The 18,632-nt window shown below is 42.9% G+C and overlaps 1 protein-coding gene across 8 annotated transcripts in view; it reads right to left on the reverse strand.

Moving 5' to 3' along the window:
* The window catches only part of MYO9A (myosin IXA), a 174,013-nt gene that overhangs the window by 44,342 nt on the left and 111,039 nt on the right, over window positions 1-18,632 (reverse strand). For all 8 annotated transcript variants that reach the window (XM_033070562.1, XM_033070564.1, XM_033070559.1 and 5 more), the window contains 4 exons: window positions 17,373-17,507; window positions 4,564-4,685; window positions 3,414-3,555; window positions 2,554-2,749 (listed from right to left, as the gene is read on the reverse strand). In XM_033070562.1, coding sequence (XP_032926453.1) covers window positions 2,554-2,749; window positions 3,414-3,555; window positions 4,564-4,685; window positions 17,373-17,507 — 595 coding nt within the window. The remainder of the gene's footprint in view (window positions 1-2,553; window positions 2,750-3,413; window positions 3,556-4,563; window positions 4,686-17,372; window positions 17,508-18,632) is intronic.

Raw genomic sequence — 18,632 nt, forward strand, 5'->3', positions numbered from 1 at the left:
GCGTAAAAGCACGAGAGATCCAGCTGGGGTTCAGACAAAGAGTGCAAAGAGCCTTTAATTAAAAGAAGCACGTTTTGGATGTTTCCCTGCTCCCTCACTTCAGCTGGATGATGGATGGGGAAAGGACCTCAGAAACCATGAATGGGCAGCACATCTTGAAAAAATATCTGTGAATATTAAGGGTGTGCATGTGGATGACTGTGTGAGAGAGGTTTTTCTTACTCTACCATCATTTTGTCAGAAGCTCCACATCTGTGGGCAGATAGATGTTCAAATCAGGCTAATTAAAGCCATCAAGGTTTGATAGAAAACAAAATAAACCTCAAACATGTGCTGCCTTTGGTTCTCTGCTTCTATCAAGATGGGAGAATTTTAGTGATCCTTTGATAACTCACAAATGTTTTCTGCCATAGATGCAAAGCATCAGTTTGGGGCTTTTCTGCATTATTTTGGAGAGATGGGAATTCCAGCATCTGGCAGTGGATGCATCATGCTACACCAGCCCGTCACACTGTCCTGACACTGGCTGAGCCTTCTGCCCATGTCCACCTCTTCATCAGACACCTGCTTTGGTGACAGGATTTTGGAGGAGGAGAACAGAATAGGGGATGGGTGTAAGGTCACACCAGCAAAAACACAATGAAAACACTGCTACTGATCTCACCTTGCTAGGTGTGACTGGGCAAAGTCAGAATCCCAGAAGGGTTTTGAGTTGGGCAGGGACACCTTCCACTACAGGTTGCTTCAAGGCCTGTCCAGCTGGATGGCTGGATGGTCATGCCTGGACATGGTGGGCAGCTCTCCAAAGAGGGCAAGGACAGTGATTGCAGCTCTGCCACTGTTTGTAGACTAAGTTTTTCCTACAGATAATGTGTATCTCAGTATGGAATATAAATTTAGGTAATCACTTCCCAGTGGTGTTGCCTGTAGAGTGGAGACTTTCTCATGACGTTTTCCCAACTTGGTGCATATAAAAGCTCAGGGTATAAATGATCTGAGGATTGTTGGTAAGTTTAATACAAACTTTGTCTGGCTTTCTGAGGGTTTTCTTTTTCTTTGACTCAAAATCCAGAGGGTACAAAGCACAAAGCAATCTGAACACAGGATAAAGGACATGGACAGATAATGGAGGAGCACCATGAAAAGGTTTAGAAATTCAGCCATCACCATGTGTTAGTTAATTTTGGTATGGAAAGAGAAGGTGGTGCGTGGTGCAAGAATTAAGTCTCAGAATTGTCTTAAGACGTCCTGGACTCATCCACTTATCCATCTATCTAATCATATCTATATATTGATATATAGTAAGAGAAATATAAGCAAGTTACTGCTACAAACTGTGGACAGAAAAGTGGGAGTGAGGAGACGAGCATGGCAGTGTGCAGGACCAGTTGCCAGAGACACAGAAAGCAAAGCAGGGCTTGAAATCAGCTTTTACTTCCTGAGATTGAATGATTTTTTCTTATCTTCTGGATTACCCCATTTGAGTTCAGCCTGGGGTTTATGCAAGATGAAAATGCAAAGATGGATTTTGCAAGCCATCCCTTTGGAGTGGCCTTTCTCCCAGCGCCAAACATCTTTGCCATCTCTTTCTTTGGTTACCCTGTCCAAAAATGCTGCCTTGATGTGCCAGACCCAGGCTCATGAGAATCAGCTCTTCTCTTACACTGCATCTGAGAGGAGTCAGAGGAAGAACCTCAAGAGCTGAAAGTTGATTTTTTTGCTTCCTGCTCTTCTTGGGATTTGCTCCCAAGAAAATTATTCTTTCTGCTTGAAGAGTTTGCATCCCTATGGTCCTTGTCCCGGGCTCCCTCACTCTCCATGATGCAAACCCCACTGATTACAAAGTAATTCATGGTGCAGCTCTGCGTTTAATTTTAACCCAGCTGACATTTTCCCTGCTGAGGCTCTAATTCCATCACGGATTTCAAGCCCTCTCGTGCCCAGAAATGAATAGTAATCGCTTGTACCCATCCTTCCAAAATTGTTTTATGCAGAGAAATGGTCTAAAAGCACAGTCAGGTCTTGCCTGCCACAGCATGATGATGCACCATCACTTTCCTAATTTAATGCCCCTGTGCTATGTGGTTCTGGATGACTGCAAAGCCATCCAGATGAATTTTGCTAGACAAGAGACATGCTCTCCTGCAGCTGAAAGAGTGAACAGCTTGGAAAATGATAGGAAGATTTATTGCTTTTTTTGTTTCCAGATGTAACTCACAGTTCAAAAATTATTAAAAAAAAAAAAAGTCTTTTTTGCTGGATAATTTATATGTCTCTGTTTGAATGACTTGGGGTTTTATATCCATGCATCCTACAAAAATGAAAATTTAAAGCAGCAGTAAAGTGAAAATATTTCCTTATGATATGCTAAAATCCAGATGAACTGTTAAATGTGGCTTTTGCAAAAAAAAAAAATAAATTGTTATTTCAATGAGTTTCCTAATAGATTCAAAACTCCTAATAAGTCGGGCTACTTAAAACAGGGTAATAGCACATTAGACCCAAATTGCTGCTGAAACACAGGCTCCAGGACAAGGTGATGGGCACACATACCAGTTTTCTTCTCCACGTATCGTTTTCCAGCCTCCCTAAAGGCAACCATGGCCCTGAAAAAGGCCCTCAGGACAGCCCAGCGGAAAACAGCCACGGGATCAATCCCAATCATGCCACAGATAAAGGCGTTCTTGCTGCTCCGCAGCAGAGCAACAATGTCTGGGCGCATGTGATCCGTGTTCTTCTCTCGGAAATCCTAGGGAAGGGGAAGAGAGGAAAATAAACAATATCCACTTGATACTCCAGGTAGGATCTTCTGGGCCAGCACAGCTATTGAATCCTGTTTCTTTTTCTCTCCTCCTCCCATATCAGATACCTCTGTATGACCGTCATCTCTGATGCTTATCACGTGCATTTATTGCATCAGAAACACAATGAGAAATTTGCAGCTGCAAATCCCAAGGCTGTTTCTCACACTGGCTCATCTGGCTACTGGAATTCCTTCTGCTACTAACTGGCATGAACAGAAATAGGGTCACACTTTGGAATCATTCACGTGGATTCCAGAAAGTACCTGTGGAAGTGGGATGTTGAGACTTAAGCACACATAGCAGGTATTAGAAGTGGCTAATGATGAGAAAAACATTAGGTTTTCTACACAAACCAAGCCCAGAGGGGCCACCAGACATCCAATTTTAACTTGTCGTTGAGGTGTAGCACTAAACCTGTAACTAAACCTGTAACCCTAACCCTAATCCTGCTCCTACCACCTTTGCATTTCTCCAAACACTTCTCTCCTGACTCTCCCATCTTCTTGGGCCAAATCCTCTCCAAAACATCTCTGCGGAACCTCTGGGGCTTTCCTTCCCAATCCCAGATTTAGATGAAAGCAACTCTCGGGGAACAGCTGGGTGACAAACCTTGACTCCGTACTTCACTTTGCCTGCATAGTGTTTGATGATGAAAGCTGGCTCCATCACTGCTGGGAATTCAATGTAGGAGTTCCCTTCGTGTTGCCGCTTGAATTTGTCCAGCAGTGTCTGGTTTGTGGCTTGAGGAAAACTGAGTGGAGAGAATCGAAAGGAAGAAGCTGTAAACCCAACGAGAAAACTTTTCCACTTCTTTCTTGGCCACAAAAGGGAAAACAGAGACATTCTGAGTTTCCACTTCTGTGTGTGCTTCAGCAGACCCTCTTGTTAAGAGAAAGTAAACCCTCCATCCTCAAACTTCATGGAAATCTGCAGCAGGGGATGTATTTCACAGCTTTACCCAATTTGTTTTATCCCGGTACAATATCACTGGGAGACCATCACTGCTGGTCTCTTGTCAACAATACAAGAAGTGCAGGAGAAATCTGCAAGGCAAATGATGTGGGAGAAGCCCACATGCCCCCTGGTCATGTGGATCTGAGGTGACCTCAACAAAACTACCTGGCTTTCCCTGCCTTTCACATGGAGGAAACTGGCACGAGCATCTGATGGGAGAACTGTTCTGCTCCAAAGTCTGCACACCAAAGCAGTCCCAGACGCCAAATGCTCATCCAGAACTTCTCCCGAGACAGATGAATGCAACCAACTATGCAAATCTGAGCTAAGTGCCTGATGCCCATGAAACCTAGTGGAAATGCAGCCCCTATAGACAAGTGCTCTCACTTCACTCTAGCTCAGTTTTTACCAGTAAATTGCTAAGTCCACCTTATATCTCAATAACAGCACCTACACATCCTGCTTTAACTCATGTACTTGGGCTCAGCACCATCACATCCCAAGAGACAGGGAAAGAAATGAAGAGAGAAGCAAAGGAAAGCTTTTCCCTTCCCTTTAATGGAAGAAATTCTGGAAAGGAATTTTAATTATTATTTTTTAGGGCTTTTTGCTCAGCTGGCTGATTCTCCACTCTGTGTGTTGCCACCTCAAAAGCAACATTAGAAACACCAATCAGCCCAGAAAGCTATTAGCACCTTTCTGGGAAGGTTTTTTTTTTTTTTTTCTTCCCCAGAAAACTGGAGTATAAACTCATTTTAACAGAAGAAGCAAATCTCATTTCCAAAGCCAGCATTTTCCTACTCACTTGCTTTCCTCATCCAGCAGATGGAGCAGCCCCGTTGGCTTCTTGCTGATCAGGTTGATGCAGCTCGAGTTGTCTATGTAGTCAATGTTGTGCCAGCTAATTCCTTCTGCTCTATATTCCTCCTGAAAAAAAAGCCCCACTGATGACATAATGATGATTTGGTGTAAGAAAAAATAAAAGACAAAATCCAAAGAGTTTTGTGGAAACTATACACTGTTTACCAAAACAGACATCTCTCCTACAAATATTCCATCAACATTTCGAATTTTGTGATTCCAAAGAAAAGGATAAAGAACCTCTGGAACAACCTGAAACAAAGCGAACCACAGAGCATTTCCCAATTTCAGATGCACCAGATGTTTGTTTGGACACAGGGTGGCTGTTGTGGAGCCCAAGCCTGCCAAGGATGTCTAGCATTTGTGGACTGCCCCTTTCCTTTTCCTGGATTGCTTCTAAATCACAGCACAGTTTGGGTTGGAAGAGACCTTAAAGCTCTTCTTGTTCCACCCCTTGCCCTGGGCAGCAACAACTTTCACTAGCCAGCGTGCTCCAAGCCCTGTCTAACTTGGCCTTGAACACTTCCAGGGATGGGGCAGTCACAGCTTTTCTGGGCAACCTGTGCCAGGGCCTCACCTCCCTCACAGGGATCAATTCCTTCCCAATACCCCATCTAATCCTGTCCTCTGGCAGTGGGAAGCCAGTCCTCCTTGTCCTTGTCCTTGTCCTTGTCCCCAGTCCCTCTCCAGCTCTCCTGGAGCCCCTTCAGGCACTGGTAGGAACTCTGAGGTCTCCCTGGAGCCTTCTCTTCTCCAGGTGAGCACCCCCAGCTCTCCCAGCCTGGGAGAGCATCTGCATGGCCCCCTCTGGACTCTATCCAGGAGTTCCACATCTTTCTGATGTTGGATCCCCTGGCTGGAGGCAGTTCAGAAGGTGGGGTCTCACCTGAGTAGGGTAGAAGGGCAGATTCTCCTGCTTCCCATGCTTTGGGATCTGGGGGGTTTTGGGGTTCCCAGTGCAGGTGATTGGGGTGTGTGGAACTTCCCACCCATCAGTGTCACACAATTTGCATTGATTATTATTTAGTATTCAGTTGCTGGAAGGAAATTGTGGTACAACTACTAATTACACAGAAAAAGCAGTAAACCTCCCTTTCCTGCTTTGCTGGGCTCTGTTATTCTGTATCTCCCACTCTTAGTGGCTGGTGTTGAATGGGCTAACAAAGAGACTTTCAGCTATACAAAGCCACTGCTCCAGGACCAGCAGAACCATCACCCTCTACAGTAACTGCCCTCAAATTCAAGCTGAGGCAAAAAGATGCTATTCATTTTCCACCAAAACAGCTCTAACCCTTGCTCTCCTGTAAAGGTTATCTCCTCTGAGACATACTTGCAACTGGATTACTTCAAGAAGTCTTATGCAGAAATTACTTGAGGGTATCTAAATGAAAGTCGTTTAAAAATAATAATTTTTATCATATGTTTGAGGAATTGTGACTCACTGTCTAAACAGAGATATCAGACCATGCACCTTACTCCATATGTTGGACAAAGTCCTGCTGATCCAGCTGCCTTTTTACTTCTCTATCACAGGACATACTGACAACAGAATTGAAGATGGAAAGGAAACAGGTTTCAAAATCCTAATAGGATGCATCTTTCTAGTAATAATCAGATTATTATTGTTGCATCTGCCTTTAATTTTAATATGAGCAAACAACTTTAAAAAAAGTATGTCTATCCTCATCCAAAATTAACATGAACTCCACAGATATTCTTAGAAATAAAGAGCCTGAAGAGCTTTGAGACATTTCACAAGGAAATTTTTGCAAAAACAATCCCTAGAAGGACTTGAATTCAATACTGGAGACGTATAATCAACAACAATACAGACAAATACAGAAGTATGCTAGCTTAGAAGGAGTTTTTAACATGCCTAAAGCCTTTGGGATCCAAGTATACAACATCCCATTGGGAAAAAAAAATCCTGAAAATAAGGAATGGCTCTGCATTATGAATTTTGTTTTCTCCTTTTGTTTTTTAATCTTACTTTCAGTTCTTGCTGAGCAACCAGAACACAGCAGCACCTCACAACATTCTCAAGTCCCTGCTGAACTGTAGGCAATTGTGGCATTTTCAGTGCAAGCCAGGAAAAAGTTTCTATCCAGCAATTGTAGGCTGTGTATTACAGAGCAGGCATAAGCTGCTCCTGAGGGACTTCCCAGAAAGTCACTGGGAGTCAGCACCATCCATCAACTGCCCGCTTCCAACAGCCCCTTAATGGATTGCAGGGTCCATTAGGCCCAGCTTTGCCAGCTCAAGACTGGTCAGGAGCATGCAGAAAGCCATAAAACCTCGGCGTGATGAGCCAAGAGCAGTATTATTTCAGTGTTGACAGGCTGATGTTACCAGACTTATATATTTATTATCATCACTCTTTGTTGAAATACTTGTTAGGGGGTTTTTCGTTTTTTTTCTCCCCAAAACCCCATAAATCATGTACAGTTTTGCGTATCCACACATCCAAGCTGAGAAACCACCGCTTTGCTCTAGAAGGCCTCTAGATGCCCATAATCCCACATGGGACATTCAGCAGCTGCACAGCAAATGTGCTGTGAAACTCCTCTGGCCACATAAAAAACTTATACTGCTGCTGAGATCAGTGCAAAGGCACTGATCGGCAATGCTAGATATGGAGTTTTAAAAAATAGTCTGGTAAATGACCAAAAAAGACCAGAGTTCAAGGTCTCTATTTCTCATTTTCAGCTGTTCCACAGACCTGATGGTCAGTCATCAGGTCCCTCCTGGCCTAGTTTTCTTCAGCTGCAGGATTTTGGCTAATTCTCCCTCCTCTGCTCCTTTTTTCTCTGGGTTGGGTCAGAAACACTCCCAGGCTCTGGGGTTCCTCCCTCCCTTCCATCCCCAACACAACCTGTTCCCACTCTGGCCAAATGAGAAGAGGGATTCAAGCCCTCAACAAAAAAACTTTTCCACAATAATTCACTGATTTGCTCTCATTTCAAGACAGGCAGCAGGAACTATTCCAGAGCAACTGCTCCAAAGCTTAAACGGAAATAAATCCCCCTTATTCCTTTTTTCCTAGCATTTTTCCAGTTCTTTGTTTGGTTGCCTTCAGGATCTCAGATCAAGAGATACAATTATGGCTTTGGGATGGTTGATACAATTTCTGGGGCATTTGCTGGTCTTTAGAACACCCTGCAGATTGTCCACAGGAAGATAGAAGCTATAGGATAAAATGACTGCTGTCTATTAAACTTGATTAAATTGCAGTTGTTAATAATCCATATGATTCCTGTATTTGTCTTCTAAAGACCATCTTCCTGCAGAATTCAGGAGGTATTCTTCAAAGCTACCTCCAAAATATTCCTTCATCTCTGAGAATGATAACAAAGCCTCTGCCATCCTTTGACAGACACAGGGTCCCAGAGCACTGACTATTAGGGAATTCCATTCAAACAATATGAGGTTTTCATTTAATAAGATAAAAACAACATAAAACACTTTCAGTCCATTCAAACAAAATCTCCTCAAGCCAGAGGTTGATTAAAAATCAACTTAAATTTGTATCTTGATTTAAAACTAAGTTATGTCTAGGGGCACATTCAAGTGTCCTATTCCTGGAAGATCATCTTTACATTAAGAACCAAATTGTTGACATTACCACCATCTGCAAAAGTTTCTACTGCAGTGAAGTCCACAGAGCCCCAGTTCTGGCATCCTTACTTGCAATAAAAACATGAGGATTTATTCCTCCCATCCCTGGTCTGTTGGAAAGAAGAGCAAGGCAAGTTCACTGGGGAGAAGAGCACTGAGCTCCCAGACTCAGCAAAAGAAATGGAGCAAAGAACTGAAAAAAGGCATTAGGGTTTTTTTTAGAGTCCAGTAGCTCCATATTTTCATTTAATTCTTGGGTAAGGTGCTACAGATTGTTCTCCAGGTGACCTGTATGGACTCCACAAGGAGATTCCTGCTTCCCAAGTGGGAATTCAGAAATGGCTTTGCTGCCCTAAGCATGGAGAGACACACTGGCAGTAAGGCAGCCTGGGGTCACTGAAGGGATCTGAATAAAACACAGTTGATGATGTTCAGCTATATTAAAAGAAGATATTAAGTGGGGATGCAGACTTTGAAATGCACATGGAATAAGAGAGTAAATATTTACTCCCATGCAGTGTCAGCTGAGGCAAAGTAGCATGTAAAATCTGGGGTATCAGACAAACAGAATGGGGTAGAATATCCAACATATTTAAGTAGGAAAATTACTGGAACTCTAGGAAAGAGGGAGCTGTTAAAGCTCTGTTAAGGAGGAGAAACTCTGCCTGCCTACACTGACCTAGAGCATGAACGCTGCCCATGGCACAGAATAATGAATTTAAAATTAAAACACACATGCTGAGCATCAGGAAAACCTTCCCAACTGGGCTGATGGAAACCCTCCTGCTAGGAACAGAAATATCCTGTAATTTTATAGTTGGAGATGTTGAGAACCAAGTCCTGTTATCGCTACAGGAGTGTTGGACCATTTCTGTTATCAGGACTTTCAGTGCTAAACCAAACCAAAACACTCTAATTCAGGGTGGAATTAAAGGTTCCTTTATCCTGAGTGGGAGAAAACACCCACAAGTCCAACAAAATTCTGGAGATGCTGGAAAATGTCTTTACACTTCCCCATATGATCATCAATTCCTCTGTATTCAGCCACAGTCATCACTAAACCCAAATGCTAAAAAGCACAACCAGGGGAGAAAAAGTTAAACATTATTTTTAAACTCACACTTATCTAGATACACTTATCTAGATATGATATCTGTGATAAATATGATATCTAAATAAGATATCAAAACTCTCTTTGGAGTATCATGGTCCCTGGGTGCTGCCACTCCCCACAATCATGTGGTATGAGGAGGGAGGGACCAGGGGCTTGAAAAACATCAGAGAAGAGGAAATTCAGAGATTAAACAAAACAGGAGACATGATAAAAATACAAAATAAAAACCATAATAAATTCCCCATCTGTGTAAAAGCACAAAACTCAGGGTTTAGGAAATTCAAATAAAAAGATGGTAAAAAGTCCCACCTAAAGATAAAGGTTTTACCATGATATGTGAAATTTGTTGCTGTATCATGGGATATCAAAAATAGAAATTTTCCCATGATTTAAAGAGGTCTGGAGGGCTTTGGGCATCCATCCACACATCCTGCAAGCCAAAAGCCCTGAAAATCCCTCAGTGTTTCAGTGCCCTGGAGGCAGTTGTCTTATCCCACAGGGATTCTGCTATTAGTCACAGTGAGAATTGAGAAACTGCCCCAAAAATAAGATTCACAAACCCCAAGAGCAGCAGAAATGTCCACCAACCCATTCACCTCCTCCCAGGAAGAGCTAGACCAGACCCAGGAGTTTATCTACTCCAGCCTTTCCCTACTGAGACACAGAAAAACCTTGTTTACACAACAAAAATTTCCAGATTAAAGTGAGAAATATAGTGAAAAATCCCTTTCCCCAGTGTAACTCCATGTGGGACCATTGCCCATTACGCTCCTGTCATGAAATCTCCTGTAATCCAGAGCCTCACAATCAACAACCAGCCACTTTTGGATGTCTAAATGTATATATTTGGCATAAAAATTCCCGACTAAACAGAAGGGTGTGAAATTCTTCTCTTCTTGCCTTGAACACCATCTGCCTCAGCTTCAGGCTTCTTTGCAAAGTGAGAAACTAGGAATTAACCCCTCTTCCACATCTCTCTCCATTCCTAGCTGAACTCTCCATTTTAAAATAATCCCAAAATATTTTTGTATTGTATGTTAAAAAGGTTATATGAAAAATTGAAGGAGCTAAACCTCAAAAAAGCTCTTCTCTGATTATGTATGGACACATTTGCATCCTAAAATCCATCCTGGGGAGCTTGGAAAAGTTTGTCCACAGCTGGAAATGGTGTGAGAAAATCTCTCCCCTAAGGATTCATCTATCCGGACATGAACCCATCCCATGGAGGATCAATTGCTTATTCAGCAAATGAGCACTGTGAGCCAGGCCCAGCAGAATTATCTCAGCATAAACTGCTGATTAAAATGAGTTAAATCCATGGGATGTGGAAAGTTCCTAAATGAGTGAGACCAATGTCTGGTCCTTAGCATGCTTGTGCTGCAGACAGGGTGGATGCCTCGGGTTCCCGACATCCCTCCAGGAAAAGATGTTGAGGCTGATGGTTTTATTTAGGAATGAGGATTTTTATGTTCTCAAGTTCAGCAGAAAAGGCATTTATAGATGCAGACAAAAATAGAAATATATAACATATGTATTTTTTGCCATGTGCTCACAGACACAACAAACATAAATACTTAACCATGTTCTCTATGAATGCATGATCTATAAACAGATTTTAAGGCCCCCTCTGTCCATGGTAACATGAGGCAGTGCAGGGGAGCTGATGAACATTCCCTTGAAGCCAAGGTCCTCCTTGAGATGGTCTCCTTCCAGGTGACTATTTCAGCAGCTCCTCAGCAAATACCATGTGAAATTGGTTTTATTCTGAAGCTGATGCTTCACCCACTGATAACCTCCCCGCTGCTGTACATAGCCAGATTTGAATTTATTGGAATTTGGACTCTGTATCATGAAAGTGTTTTAAACCAACAGGTTCAGCCCAGAAAATCATGTGCCAGTTTCACACCATCCATGCTCTGAGCTCAAATCAGCTCCCTGAACTTCAGTGGCAACAGGGTTGCAATCATAAATTGTTTTTTGCTCTCAAAATGGGCAGAATTGTGTTTGCATGGTTCAGCTGGCAGCACATACATTGCTATGATCCCATGGGCTCCCTCTGTGGAAGCATTTTCTTCCCAAGCTGCCCTTACACAGCCAGGAGAAACACAAGCTTAACATTGTTATGTGATCTGCTGGTGGATCAATTCCTTTAATTTCTTGTGATCAAAATTATAGAGGAAAAGAAGTATCTGTATCTGCATCTGTCAGCACCTTGAAAGATGGGTCAGAGTTAGAAGATACGAAGGAACCTGCACAGTGGTCATAGTGAGCACCAGACTGGTCTTTGAGGCTGAGCATCTTCTCCCCCTTCCAGTCCCACTCCATACTTGTGTCAACCAACACAGTCATAATTGCAGTCCTGCCACAACAAGACTATTTTTACATTGGTTGAATAATTTCAGATGCTTTTAAAGATTTCTGGCTCATCATCTTGCTTAAGAGGAGAGGTCACATTGCACAACTCTGTCCTATGAAAATCCACTAACAGAAACACAGAATGGTTGGATGGAAGAGACCTTAAAGATCTTCTGTATCCAAGATCTTGTGGACACCTTCACTAGCTCAAGTTGCTCCAAGCCCTGTCTGACCTGTCCTTGAACACTTCCAGGGATAGCTGCTCTGGGCAGCCTCTGCTAGGGCCTCACCACCCTCACAGGGAAGAGTTTCTTTCCAATATCCCATCTGACCCTGCCCTCTGGCAGTGGGAAGCCATTGCTCCCCATGGGAAGCCATTCCCCCTTGTCCTGGCACTTCAAACCTTTTTTGCACCATTAATAAGTAAAATTTTTTATCCCTGACATAGTCTGCACATTTATTTAGCCAATATATCTGAGCAGGAACCACAATCAGCAGAAAGCATCATCTACCTGGAAAAAGGAAGGAACCAGCTCAGAGGAGAGGAAAAAAGTTCAAGAGAACATGGTGACTTGGGAGAGGGATAAGGACACTGGGAGCAAGCACCTGTGATTTGGAGAGTTACAGCAAGGAGCACAGGATGAAGGATGGGCTTGCAGCACTTCTCTGCACCGGGATTAAATTAAAGGGTAGGAAATTACATATGAGGAGAGTTGGAACTGGAAGATCTTTCAGATCCTTTCCAATTCAATCTATCCTATGATATCAGAGGATATATAAATAATAGATTAGAATATATGCTATTACATGTTATACATTATATATTATATTTATGTATTTACTGTTCATCATCTAAAGAAACCCAGAAGCAAGAGGGTAGCAAATGAAGCCCCCCAGCCCCAGTCCCAGCCACAACACATCCATGGACTCAAGGATGCTGAAGGACACAAGACAAAGCTCTGGGGGACTGACAATGGATCCCAGAATCAGTGAGCTTGGAAAAGACCTCCCAGACCATCGAGTCCAATTTGTGCCTGATCCCCACCTCATCACGAGCCCAGAGCACTGAGTGTGGCATGTCCAGGCATTCCCTGGACATCTCCAGGGATGGGGATTCCACCACCTTCTGGGCAGTTCCAGTGCCTGACCACCCTTTCCATGAAGAAATTCCTCCTGATGTCCAACCTGAAGCCATCCTAGCACAGCTCTGATCAGAGTTGTCCTTCATTCCCCTAATGTGCCTTGAAATCTTCCTACCCTGCTGATACCATTTAAACAGCTCTTGGCATATTGATTTTTATTAATATAATTTATGTGCTCTAAGCCTCGTCCTCTTCCCCCAGATATGAGTTGCATTTGATGGCGTTCTGCCAAATAATAAATCAATAACTTGTGCAGCTTGCTCTTTCTCCACGGGTCATGTGGCCTGCAGCTGACGGCAACATTTCTCAGAGGGCAGCCGCTCTCCCATCTCCAAGGAAAACAGAAATTTGAACTCAGCCTCCCAGGCCTCAATGGCTGACTTCTGATGCATGGCTTTTGTCTTCTGAGGCAATAAAGAGGCGTTAATGCCTAACCAGAGATGAGATACAGAAAAAACCCTGTCTGGAAGGAAAGGAAGAGTGTTCTAAGCAGTAGGAGAGAGACCCTTTTTCATAATTTATTTTAAATTTAAATATTTGAGATTGATGTTTTTTAAAATTCATTCACTCCCACATTATTTTCTAAATCTAATATTTCAGCAAAATATCCAAAGTCATTTTAAAGTGTCATGTTCCCTGGGGGCTGCTGCTTCTCAGAATCATGAGGTGAAATTCAGAGGTGTTTGAAGGTAGTGACCAGACCTCCAAGACCATCAAATCATACCTTCCACGAAACACCACCATAATTTAGTCCAGACTACTGGATTTCTTCACCTATTGCACAGGACCAGTAAACCCTATAGACCTCCCTAAATATTTATGGAGCTTTGGATGGCTGGGCAAACATTCCACAGGATGCGTTATCCTGATGAAATTCAGTTTTTCAGTCTGAGCAGGCTGAGATTTGCTGGGACATTGAGCTCACCAGGGACCCCATGAGAAAATAGACTTCACTGAACACCTGAGCTCCTACCAGTCGATTGTATTCCAAATTCTTTAATTTTTTCAGCCACAATCTTGGTTTTTTATCGATTTTTAAAAAAACAATAAAAGCATGCCCTTGAAACTGAGGTTTGGTGGGTAAGCAAAAGCTGGAAAAAGAGGTAGAAAAGAACTTTAATAGCATGACCTGTGGGATGAAAACTACAGGATGAGTCCTCAAGCTTTGCAAAGCATCAGCTGAAGCAGGGAAAGGTGGGTAAGGTACAGAGAACCAGATGAGCCTCAGCAGGGATGGGGGAAGACTGGTGAGGACAAAGATGACAAAGTTTGGATAATGGGATACATAAAGAAACAAAAACTTTTACTCCCGGCCCTTAAACTGCCAAAGACCCGGAAACTTGGAGGATCATAGGTGGTATGGCACCGGTACTGGTGACCTCCAAACTAAATCTTCATCCACAGCAATTATTTAGCGCAATGCCCTAAAAAAACCCAAACAAAAGACAAGGTGGAATGCAAAAATGCTGTCTTCCTCTCCCAGAAGCACCTGGGTGTTCTCTGATTTTCAGGGCAGCTCTGGGCTTATCTGCTCTGCACAGGAGGCCACTTGAGGGCACAGAGAGGGAGCTGGGCTGGGGGACAGAAAATCCCTGCAGAGGTGATGCTCTGACAGCACCCAGCGAGTCCAAGAGCAACAGGGACTTCAGTCAGGTGACTCCAGGGACTCTGAAGCCACCAGCCTGATGGAGGGATGGCAAAGGACTCCCCACCCTTGTGCTGTCCAGAGCTGAAGCCACCAGCTACAGCCCCTCACCCAACCACCCTCAGGAACCTGCGATACCCAGGGAGGAGAAAACTGCTCCTGCTCTGTGACAGGGCAAAGTCACAATCCCTGCCATAGTCACCTTTCCGCATTAATAAATAGACCACCGGTCTGCATCCAAGAGTAGACCAGGATTTATAAAGGCTTTACCCTTATCCTGTGGTCAGCTGCAAGAGAGGAGGTTGCTCCTGCAAAAATCCCCTCAGCCACAGTACAAGAGCTGCTGTATTTTTGGGAGATACCAAGCTGAAGATCAAGGACGACTTGGTGGTTGTTTGCAAACCACCTGAAATAGTGTCATCGTCAGACAAAAGGTTTAAAAAAAGACACATTGTATTAGATTTCAACACGGAAAAAAAAGGGAATAAAGGTTAAAATAATCCCATGGTTCTCCTAGAGGACTTTAGTGGGTATTTTGGTTTCCATAACATCAACAGCATGTCATGGCAACAATTCCATCATGGCTAAATGCAGTTCTGGCAGATAAATTCTATTAGTATTTCAAGAAAAATCCTTGGTGACTATTTAATTTTGTCGCTTATTTTTTTGGCAGAAGTGTCCGGGTATCTCAGCAACCTCTCTTCAGCCTCCTGCAAGCTTTGGAGAACTGAGGATTTCAGTCTCCTATCCATTTCAGGTCCCCATCATCATCACATGAAACAAATTCTTATAAAGACACAAACACCTCAAATAAATTCACATTTTGAAGTAACAGAACTATTTTGCTCCCTAGAAATACAATACTAACTCCCTGGTCTTCATTTGTAGACTCGTGACTATCATTAAAAACCCTTTGGGCCAATGTGAGGAAGGAAGGACATTCTGAAGGCCCAAGATCTGAATATGTGTCCTTGAGTTTTCTTTCCGTTTTTTCTTTCTGCACTCCTCCACATGCAGAGAGAATTCCAGGGAAAGTAAATGGTTAAACCACCTAAGGATCATTCACCCAAGGATCAGCGTTCCTGCAGCTGCACAGATTACTTGTATTTATAGACTCAATCTATGCCAAGATGTCTGAATTTTCTAGCAGCAGAGCTCGCAGTGCTCCAGCCAGGATCCAGGAGGATGACGTGCTCTGGCATTAAGAATTGGAATGGGCCCTTTGCAGTTTGATGGTTCCACAACTGCTCCTCACATCCATACAGCATACACTGACTCCAGCGACTTCACATGCTTGACAGATTTCCAGGAGAAAGCTAATTAGCTCTGAAGCTGCTCCAAACCAAGAATTATGGATTGCTGCACTCGGGACCTCTGTGTATCCCCCAGTGCTTGGGGAGAGCACTGAGATGCTAAGAAATCTCAGCCCAATAACAGGAATTCCCTCATAGATGATGGCATCTTGGAGAAGGTTGCTGAAACCCCACCTCATGGAGGAATCATCTGTCTCCAGTTTTCAGGAAGGATCTTCCCTCCTGAGTCTCTTCTGAGGAAGTGTATGGCAACATTCATAAAAAATCCAGCTGGTATGGCTGTGTGTTGTATCAAAATTTGCATTTTTATGGTGGACAATGGGAAAAAACCCTGTTCCTAGAAATAGAAACAGGTATTCCCATTCTTGGAGCATCTATTGAGTAGAATGCACTGGCATACAAAGGCCACTTAAAAAACTGAAATTAAATGGCTTTGAGCAGCTCTGTTCCACCTCATTGAACAAAACCAGAGATTAAACAGGAACCATCAAACTCATGAACAAACACTCCCTAAGTGACCCACTTGGGGATATATCACTTGTTTTTTGAATATCCTCATATTCAAGGCAACTTTTTCCTCTGAATTTTCCAATCTCTGAGAACACTGGAGAAACCCAAAAATGAAACTATCAGGGTTTTTGGGAAGGGCTGGGTTAATTCTGTAGTGATGATAAGGAGAGTTACCCCTTGGCCTCTCCCAAGAAGGATTTCACCTGCAGAGAGGACATGTAGACTGGCATGTGAAGAAAAAGGTATTTTGAAGGTCTCTAACATATTTCCTGTGTTATACAGCCCAATAATAGTTTCATAAGGGAATAATTTCATAATGAATAATAGTTTCATCCATGAAACAACACATGGATGTTGAAAGAAACTGTCCATTGTCTTGTCCTGCTTGTTGTTGGATAACAAATGAAGAAGCCTCCTCCCATCCATCTAAACCATCTTGTGCGGGTTACCTGCTGGATTGCAGCCTGTGTTTTTGTTATCTCTCTTGAGTACATTAATTTGAGGCTGGAAAGCAACACCCTGTCTTAAGAAATGTAAAGCAAAGCCTAAAGCTCAGTCTTTCCTAATCTACCAGGGCTATTGAAGGTCATAATGCTCTCAAGTCTGACCTTGGAGAACACATGAGAGTGACATTTCCCCTCCCTCCCCACAAATCAACACTGGAAAGCAAAACACCACTGGAAGATTGGGGTGGCTTTTTCACTAGATACTAAAAAATAACTGATACATGATATCAAATGATTTGGCAGCATGTCCAGGCAAAGGCAGGAAGGAATTGCTCATTCCTTGGTGAGCCCTCTGAGCACATCTCAAGGAAACACAGAGCAGTGGTGAAGGTCTTCATTATGTTTTTGGATGTCAAAATGTTTATTTTAAACCAGCAAATGTCTGGCTGGATATTATTTTACAGGTGGAAGTTCGTCATATGGTGAATTAGAAGTTAAATTTGAATAGTTCAGTGTATACTCCTTAACAAAACAGAATTAAAGGGACTTTATCAGGGCCACAAAGTCATGTCAACACTCACTGTCATCAGGAAGTAAATATTTCTGGACTTACCTGTTCCAGTTTAAAGATGTGTTGGTTAAAGTAGTGTTGCAAGCGCTCATTGGCAAAGTTAATGCAGAATTGTTCAAAACTATTGTTTTCATAGTCTTCAAACCCAAAAATATCAAGTACACCAATGGATAAAGTCTGCAAGAAAAGTAAGAGCGAGGATCAGAATAAAATCACATAAAGTGGATTACTTGTACACAGTACATAATCAAAAGCACACAGGCAGAATTAAATATACTTAATAGCAGGAATTTTACTGGAATTGTTGATTTTGTGCCATCTGGAAGACTCCTCCAAATCAGAGAGACATCATGTGACTTCAGAGATCTGGACAAAAGGGTTTCTTCTAGGAGAAAAGCCCTTTGAGAGGTGAATTTTTTCTTATTTACAAACAAATGGGCATCTTTGAAGAAACCTCAACTCTGTTCCTAGTTATTCTATTGGTTTTATTATTGATCTTCAGAAGGGAAAATGGGGATAGGCTTGGGAAACAAAGGCTTGCACCATGAAGACAACCCACAGGAACACACCTCCAAGGTGAGTGCATTGTCCAAGCAAATCTGCTCCAGCTGCAAACCTCAAGAAGAAACTCCTGCACATCATGGCTTCCCATGGAAATAATCTTTAATTCTCCTGGTGAAAACTAAAATAGTATCACAAATAAAGCATCCACCTTGTATGTCAGATTAACCAGATGGTGGACTGATGTTTGGGAGCACTCCTGCCTCACTGAAAGGGGAAATTCACACAGAAACAATAATGCAGCTGAAAAAGGGAGTCCAAAGCCCTAACACCTAGCCCTGCCCACATGATCTTCCCTGTAACACCCGGCTGTGTCCACACTGCTATTCTGTGCTCTGGCACCTTTCTCCACCAGCTCCTGCCAGTTTTGGATGAGGGATATGGAGAGAGACCTCTGTGCTCCTTCAGTTCATGGGCAAGAGAGGTGTAAAGAGGGACCCATCCCTTTTTATTTTTTTGAGCCCATTGGCACTATGAGCCCTACATTCTCTCTAACAAACTTCCAGAAGTTCACAACAGGGAAGTTTTTTCTTTTATTAAATCCATGACCCATAATATAAACCGCAGGATTTGGTGAGTTACAGTTCTAAATAGCCCTTTTTCCCATCACTTTGATGATTTTGTGACCCCAAGCCATATCTCACCCTGGGCTTTTACCCAAATTGAAGAGCCAATGCCTGTTTGGTCCCTAATCTACAATCACCTCTTGAGATGCCCATCAAGATGTGGGTGCACCAAGGT

The sequence above is a fragment of the Catharus ustulatus genome, chromosome 12, assembly GCF_009819885.2.
Source record: "Catharus ustulatus isolate bCatUst1 chromosome 12, bCatUst1.pri.v2, whole genome shotgun sequence".
Lineage (NCBI taxonomy): Eukaryota > Metazoa > Chordata > Aves > Passeriformes > Turdidae > Catharus > Catharus ustulatus.